The sequence below is a fragment of the Hoplias malabaricus genome, chromosome 13 (genome assembly GCF_029633855.1).
Source record: "Hoplias malabaricus isolate fHopMal1 chromosome 13, fHopMal1.hap1, whole genome shotgun sequence".
Lineage (NCBI taxonomy): Eukaryota > Metazoa > Chordata > Actinopteri > Characiformes > Erythrinidae > Hoplias > Hoplias malabaricus.
The window spans coordinates 24,666,158-24,674,726 of NC_089812.1; the positions used below are offsets into that span (position 1 = coordinate 24,666,158).

At 40.4% G+C, this 8,569-nt stretch overlaps 1 protein-coding gene across 1 annotated transcript; it reads right to left on the minus strand.

The window, feature by feature from the left end:
- Window positions 1–22: 22 nt before the first annotated feature.
- On the minus strand, window positions 23–5,886 carry ccdc43 (coiled-coil domain containing 43). Its single transcript, XM_066642209.1, has 5 exons — window positions 5,432–5,886; window positions 3,475–3,562; window positions 3,060–3,195; window positions 2,516–2,568; window positions 23–2,425 (listed from the first exon to the last, which is right to left on the minus strand). Exons 1-5 carry the CDS (start codon window positions 5,603–5,605, stop codon window positions 2,238–2,240), a joined length of 639 nt encoding a protein of 212 aa, XP_066498306.1. The 5' UTR covers window positions 5,606–5,886; the 3' UTR covers window positions 23–2,237.
- Window positions 5,887–8,569: the final 2,683 nt, after the last annotated feature.

Sequence of the window (8,569 nt, forward strand, 5' to 3'; positions counted from 1 at the left end):
TCATTGCACACACTGGGGTAGGAAACGACATACCACGGTGTAATCTTAGATATTTGTTTAGTAAAATAAACTACATGCAATTAAAAAAAAAAACCTAATACAACAAAGCCAAACAACTTGTTCCATAAGCAATGATTTTCAAAATGCCTTTGTTTCATTAACTCAGCAGACATGGTGCATGTCTGAATGTTACCTCTTAATTCTTAACACACTGATTTTAGGGTAAAGTAAAAGTGGTAATGTTTGGTGTTAGGTATACAGTAACCCACATAGTGCATAAAGTGGCAATCTGCGAGGTATGGATTGGCACATGTAGCAGCTTCAAATGTACGCTAAAAAAATGCCCCTGGTTCTGACAGTGTACTGCTGATGTTTACATAAAGAAAACACTAGTGTTTTTGTAACCAGACTTTTTCAGCTGTATCTGTAGAGTACAGTCAACACTTTCCTACAACTTTACACTACAAAAAATATCTTGAAAAGTGGAAGTACCTTAAACATAAACACACATTTTAATTGTTGGAAAAATATTTTCCAGATTTACAGAAATTAATGTTTGTCAATCTTACAATTTTGACAGATTATTTCTATGGACAATTACCTAAAATAAGCAACATGCAGTAAAGCTGGAAAATCTTTAATATTTTTACATGTCTTTTAATGAGGACGTAGATAATTTGAATATATTGAAGAGGTTTTCACTTACAAAGATATTTTTTGAGAGCAGAAAGCATTGCCAGAAACAAGGGCAATAGGCAAGTGCTCTAGCACTTTCTTCAGCACCTGCCAACTGGCTCCTACTGTAATTATGATTTCAGTTAATAGTTTTATAAATGAACAAAAACGCACCGTACAAGACAGATGGAGACACAGTTGAAATACAGAATATTCCTTTAAATTATTTAGTGCTAAACACATCAGGGAAAAGCAACATGGTGTAAGAGTGACCACAAGGTACTTTAAGCCATTTTAAGATGTGAAGTAGTGAAGCCTAATGTCTCGTTCCCTTTCATCTACAGAAGGCTCACTTCTTTGAGCTCACTTGGAGTATTGCTGCATGTAAAGGCGGCTTGTGGCAGTTTCAAGTTGTTTTGCAAAGGCTTACAAGCAGGTCACGCTGAAAGTAAAGCTCAGCGCTGAGTGCTATTTCTGTTGCATCTTAAACTGTTGAACTAGTCAGTAGAAACAATAATAAAAGCACATTGGTTTACCTTCAAAAAGCAGCTTATACCTAATGACACGTAGGAGCTCTGAATTGTGAACAGTTTGTTTAAACGGGGGAAGAGGATCAGATACCTGAAGTTGAACAGAAAACATGATAAACAGCTCTGACACTTTCAGACAGATTCAAGTTTGATACTAAAGCAAGTGGCACGGCGTATGTTAAAACAATCAAATTGATTCCATGCACCTGATCAGTGCTGAATCATGATAAACACCTTGCTCGGTCACAGCTACAGTAGTTCTATCTCAGTCCTGAGGAGCCCATTCACACTACAATACTTTAACAGGTTTGGCTGAACTCATCAGCTAATGATCAAATAAAAGATTAAAATAAATAAATAAAATTCAGCCAAATTAGCTTCCAGGTAACCTCATTTTTTTCTACTTTACTCCTACTTCATCAATGTGTTTTAAACGTGTAGTTTACAATAAGGTGGTTCCTATCACCACTTTGGAAAAAAAAAAAAACAGGTTTGGTGAGTTCTCTACCACACACCATTTCATATCAAACATTTCTAATTACCCTGTTTTCATATTAAATGATTGAATTAAACACATTAATTCCTGCTGGATTTTCCCTTTAAGACCATTTCTGTGAACATTTCAGTTTGACCTTTACTGGGGTTTTATCTAATGGTTTAATAAACCCTAACCCTAGGGTAAATTAAATCTTTGGTGAACCTGGCCCCTGTTCCTTCACTAGCCAAAGCCAGGTGTGTTACAGAATGAAAACCACTGATGTGCATTGGGTCCTCATGACTGGAGCCAAGAAGCACTGTAACCGGATTTGGATGGACATAATCAGGAAATACATATGTGCTGTGACTTTAGTCAACCAGGCCCTGGGTTAAAATTTCTTAGCAGAGCTGCATGTCAGTTGTTTTTAAAAAAAGGGATATGGGTGCCTATATCTTTCACCAGAACACAGTCTATAGAGGTGTTGTTGTTTTCTTGCTTTCAGTAAAAAGAATCTTTGTATAGTCCAAAAAACGGATTCCACTGATGCCTCCCGTCTATCTCTTGCGCTCGCCTTTTTGTGTGCGTTTCTTCTCTTTCTCCTTGCGCTCCTGTTTGGAGAGCTTGTCTTTCTCCCTCTGCATCTTGTCCTGCTCTTTCTTCTTGTGGGAGTCCTCCTTGGCCTGCTCACGCTGCTGCCGGCGCCGGTTCAGGACGTCCTCCACGTTTGTGTTCTTGAACAGGGCTGAGATTCAGAGTGAAGGGCAAACAGAGCTCTGCATGGCTTTAAACAGGTCAGTATTTGTGTAAGAATGAAGAGAAAAAAAAAGGATACATTTGTCAGTGGGGATTGGCAGAGCTCCTGATTCCTCCTCTTCCGCGGCTTCAGTGGCAAAAGTCAAGGACATTTCTTAAAACATGGGCAAACTCATATGTTCTATAGTGCTTCTACTAGAATCTGATGTTACCCTGTTACAATCCAATGATGTGAGTTTTGATGATATGTAAAATTTTAGATTACGTCTTTGTTCACCAGCACGGTGACCACCCTCCTGACCACCTCACGTAGTCTAAAGTCAGAGGCCCTCTCTGATGCTTAGTTTTTGATGTCTCAGAATTAACACATTATTCACATCTAATCATACATTACAGGCAATGTCTACGATTGTGGGTAAACAAAGTTCTCTGGTTTAGATTTAGAAGCCTGTGTCCTTAAGGTGGAATGGTGTGTTGGAGGGGAGAGGGAAATGCTTCTTCCTTAAACATACAGTTACACTTTAAAAGGTGCTGAACTACTAAATACACACAAAGAGTAAGAGGAGTTTGTTCAGAATCATCTATGTTGCCTTTAAAACACACAGTGTAATGAGTAAGGATATTCTTCCTCATCTGTAACATTGGCATATTGAGCGAGTAAAGCTTCTTTCCTCTTCTTGTCCTCCTCCGGCACTTCCTTCTGTTTGACCACAATCTGGGCCTGCTTCTCTATGAGACTGGCAATGGCCTGAACCTCATCTAGAGCCAGAGAGACAAAAACGTTAACCTAGTTAGTGCCTTAACAAAATCTATAGGAAGGAAAAACTCATTCTGCTAGTTACACAAACAAAACATTGAGTTAATTTAAGCAAGCATGATTTAGTTTTAATTTAGTTTTAATCTATTTGTAGAGTCGTTAACAAAATACCCCCCTAGTGGCACTGGCCCATTTTATTCTAATTTCTTTTCCCTGAATTACACCAAATTTGATTCATGGTAATATTTACTGACAACATTTTAGGATTAACCTTGAAGTACCTTGGTTGCTGGTACCGGAGGATTGAGAAAGGCAGTCTGTCCAATGTTGTAATATCTGCTGACAAACTTCTTCAACTGTGTCTTCCTCCTGACAAGAGATGAGAGATTAACCAGTGCTGCTCAATTAAAAGACAAGCAAATGCAATGACTTACAAAACAAATTAGTTTTCCTGCTTAATATGGACACATTTTTGACGTAGGGTCAAGCCCAGTAGCTGTAAAGATGTGTTATATATCAGTGACATTGGTGTGTATAAATCACTGAAATTGTTACAATATATCATCATGATTAGTTGCTCTATAATAGACACAAATTGCCATTTTTTCGTAGCAAATTTTAATTAAACAATGTTCTAAAGAATCTCCTATTTGACAGAATGAATGACACAATGTTATGGCACTTCAGCACAGATTTAGCAGTAGTAGAGAAATTCAGTGCCATGACATATCACACAGATTTGGCCAAAACCAAATAGTACGTTTTCTGATTCTGGGTTTAGTCACAGAAGTAAATCTGCTTCAGGATTTCCCAGGCCCCCCTTTGCATTGTCCATTACACTAAAGGGATTACCATAGGACCACTGAAAGTATCTGGGTCAGCTCTCAGCAGAGCAGTGGATGTGTAGTAGTGTGTAAACTGTACCCACAGGACGTAGGTAGAAAATAGCCATCCCCCCTGTAAGCTACTATTTATGGAACAATTTTGGGTGTACACTTGCACTGGCCTATCTTCTCTTCCTGTTTTTCTCATCAAATATTTAACGATAGATTTAATCAGATTTAATTGATTATGCAGCTGAGGTGGGAAATATGAAGAGTATTCTTCACTCTTCACTTTTATAGTGTGCATTTTGTGGGTATTGGCAGTGTTTAAAGACCACTGAACAACTGCATATTTCATTAGAAAATGAGCATTTTGTGCAGCACAGTACGTCAACTGAATTTAACCATCATATGCAGAGACTGGGATGTGCTCACTGTGTAAAGATATCATGATACACCTCTGATAAAAAAATTCAACATCTTCAACCTGACTAGTGTTGAATGGACACACTGGATGGGGCATCAGTTCATCACACCATCATACACACAAACAAATGTGGACAGTTTCCCCACACACACCCAGTGACTCACACCTGTGGACAATTTCACACACTCATCTTGTCATTCAAATAAACACGCCCAGACCATGGGGCAATTCCACACATTCACTCAGTCTCTCTCTCTCACACACACAGTACTTGTGAAAAGATTCCTCACATTCAACCAGTCATTCACACCTGTGGACAATTCCACTCACTCACAAATGTGGACATTTTCTCACACTCACGTGTATGAACAATTTCGTACACGTCTAATCCATCTACTGGCATTTTGGACTGTGGGAACAAACCAACCGGGAGAACACACCAAACTCCAGTGACACAATGCTAGGACCGACTCAGGACCTCCAGACCCTGGATCAGTGGCGCTGCTCTCAGCCGTGTCCGTATATATGTGGCGTTATTAGCAAGTAATAGAAGCCACACTCAGAACTGTGCACGTGTCCCTGCCTTGGGTGATCAACGTCTGTGATTTTCAGGCATCGAAACTGAATTCAACTTCCACACGTTTTAACGTGAAATGGGAAAGTTAGACAAGAGGCCAAATGTAGTCCTTATATAGCCTCAGCACCCCCACACACTGCACATGTCACTAGTCGAGCCTCTATGTAACTCTTACGCCATTTAAGGTGGACAGGAAAACTGATACCAAGTCAAATTTAACTGCCATTGCTAAACTATTTAACGTGGAACGGTAAATAGAAAAGATTGGTGCATTTTACATGTCCCTGTTTTGGTGAACAAGCAGCGCCTCTGAGCCTCGTGTGCTTGAAATTACCCGCTACACCATTTAATATGGAATGGAAGATTCGAGTAAGCAGACGCAAAGGCAGTATTGTCAGTAAAGCCCTCACCAGCATGGCCGAGAGAGTGGCTCTGAGAGCGTCCAGGCGCTCGGCCTCGCTGTCCTCTTCCTCCAGCAGAGAGCGGATATAAACCCCGTAGACGTCCCGGTCCAGCTGCAGCGCGTCCAGCCGCGAACACAGCCACGAGTCGAACTGCTCTCGGCCCGCCGCCGCTGCCGCCATACTGCCGCACCCCCGCTCTCTCTCACTCCTGAGTTTTCACACCGAGAGAGAATCACACTCAGCGCCAGGGAACACCGCACCACCGCGTGGTCCCAGGGGAGACAAACGGCCGCCGAGATATTAACTTATATTTAGACCCTAGGCTCTCTACGACGCTTCAACAGTTGTTGAATGAAAGTTCGCTTCCTGTCCGCCGCTCTCTGTTCCTCTGATCTGTAGCTCATACAGTCACTGAGCACCGAGGAGCTGGTCGATCCGCCTGTGCCATAGGTCAGAGGAAACAGCGCAAAGGAAGTGAGATTGTCGGTTAATACTTTCAAAAACAAGAGTTAATTCTGTTTTAAAGTAATTCAGAGTAATACTTTATTTGAATATATCTTATATTTTATTTGAATTTATTATATGTAACTACTATTAATAATGTAAAATATTTTAAAATATTATATCATGTTATTAATCCCACAGTGGAGATTTGCAGTAGCTTCAGAAACAATAACCAAAAATAAATATATGAATAGAAATACAACAAAAATAAAATTATAGCTATTTAAATGATAAAAATATACACTTTTATGTTATGTTCACTATGTAGTAAAAGTACCATAAGTCAAACAACTCAAATATTTACCTGCACACCAACTGTATACAGGCACTTTTTATTATGTACATTGTAGGAATTAATCTGTGGATAAATGTACATGATATAAATCCGCTCAATTTATCTTCTGCTATGCTCTGTATCTGCAAGGTATCTTGTCCTATAATGTGTTATTGATAACAGTTAACTGAACACACCTGTAAAGTTGAGTGATAAATGTTGGGCTACATACTTCAGACTACCGTTCTCACCCTTGACATTTTAAAATCTTTTTGAACATCCTGTTTTCTTGTGAAGAGATGGTGATGTCCTCTGTTTGACGCTAGGTGGTGATGAGAGACTGTGTTAAAGCGCTTTGAGTGAACTGTGAAATTTTTTTGAAGTCTGCATTTTTAGCTTGTGTTTGCTGTCAGTTGCAGGTTTAATGATGTTCAATTTTAGAGCAAAATGGAGCTGATGCTATCACAGAGAATGGTGTACGGAGAGCAGCAGGCTTAGTGAATATCTGTAAAAACGAGTGTTGAAGAGCTGGAGTTCATCTTTTTTATTTATTATTTATCCTGTATTGTATCTTTTCCTTAGTTATGGAGGCAGTGCAGTCTTAATAAAAGTGGTTTTAATAAACGGAGCATGCTCTTCTATCAGCCTTTTTGAACCATATGAAGAAACTTTTCAAATGACAAAATCACTAAGCTCAACACTTTTGGAGGAGAGCATTATCTTACAAATTTGTTGCTAATGTCAGCTAACAGACATTTGTTTTTTGGCTAGTATTGCACTGAATGATAGGGAGGGAGGACCATTTGATGACCAGCACAGGACCTCAGGAATGTTGTTTTTTAATAGCAACAGTGCAGGTGGTGGTTATACATCCTGGGCTTCTTGTTAGTCTTTGAAAAACTTTCCTTAGTTTGTTTCTAATGAATACACATATACAGATGTTTTCCAGACCCCCAAAGCCCTTTACATTATTAGGAACGCTTCAACCACCATCAATGTGCAGCGCCAACCTGGACGACACGATGGCAACAGATCCGCTTTATTACTTTCGTTGCGCAACGGCAATTTCGGTTGGAATTCTAAGTCATCACGCACTCATTCACACCCAAAGAATATTTCACAGAGCCAGTCCACCTACTGACATGTGTTTGAATTGTAGAAGGAAAATGGAGCTCCCAGTGGAAACCCATACATACATAGGGAGAACACACCAAGAATACAGCAGTGAATTCCTCATGAATGTGTGTGATTAGACTGGAGTGAGCCGGTCCATATTTGTGCTCTCTGCTTCTGCCCACGTAATGTTACACGATATTCTATACAATGTAGATATTTCACAGTGTGAAATATTTATTTAATGTCAATACGTAGATTTACTTTGATCCCTTTAAGTACACAGCTGCATAAGCTCTGTATGTTTTGTTACATCAGTTTAGATAACATTATTTGCTTATTTTGTATTTACTCTTTATACACAAATGTATTTTGTAAGGTCAAATATGTATGCATTATTTTCACCAAGATAAAGTGATACTGTCTCATACATGAAATAAAGTGATTCTGATAAGGACAGAAACTGTGTATGTGTGTGTGTGTGCTCAGGGGATATAGAACAGAATGTCTATTGTTCTGGTGTGTGTCCCCTGTGTGCTGTGTGATGAAGGAGAATATTGTGCTGACTCTGATCAGAGCACAAGCAGAAACTCACCAGTGCACAATTCTTTACAAGTTACACACATAGAAAACCTGTGAAAAACCTCATCTGTTCATTTCATTAAAAAAAAAAAAATTCATATATTACACTTCAGGACAACACAGTGTCGCAGTCACACAGCTCCAGGGACCTGGATGTTGCGAGTTCGAGTCCCGCTCTGGGTGACTGTCTGTGAGGAGTTTGGTGTGTTCTCTCTGTCTGCGTGGGTTTCGTCTGGGTGACTGTCTGTGAGGAGTGTGGTGTGTTCTCCCTGTGTCCGTGTGGGTTTCCTCTGGGTGACTGTCTGTGAGGAGTGTGATGTGTTCTCCCTGTCTCCGTGTGGGTTTCCTCTGGGTGACTGTCTGTGAGGAGTGTGGTGTGTTCTCCCTGTCTCCGTGTGGGTTTCCTCTGGGTGACTGTCTATGAGGAGTGTGGTGTGTTCTCCCTGTGTCCGTGTGGGTTTCCTCTGGGTGACTGTCTGTGAGGAGTGTGGTGTGTTCTCCCTGTGTCTGCGTGGGTTTCCTCTGGGTGACTGTCTGTGAGGAGTGTGGTGTGTTCTCCCTGTGTCCGTGTGGGTTTCCTCCAGGTGACTGTCTGTGAGGAGTGTGGTGTGTTCTCCCTGTGTGCGTGTGGGTTTCCTCTGGGTGACTGTCTGTGAGGAGTGTGGTGTGTT

Excerpts from the sequence above, each read along its gene's own strand:
- ccdc43 (XM_066642209.1), bottom strand. The coding sequence starts at position 5,605 with ATGGCGGCAGCGGCGGCGGGCCGAGAGCAGTTCGACTCGTGGCTGTGT. Across the intron at positions 3,196-3,474 it reads CTCCGGTACCAGCAACCAAG|ATGAGGTTCAGGCCATTGCC; the intron begins GTACTTCAAGGT and ends CTCTGGCTCTAG. Across the intron at positions 2,426-2,515 it reads GCCAATCCCCACTGACAAAT|CCCTGTTCAAGAACACAAAC; the intron begins GTATCCTTTTTT and ends TCTGAATCTCAG.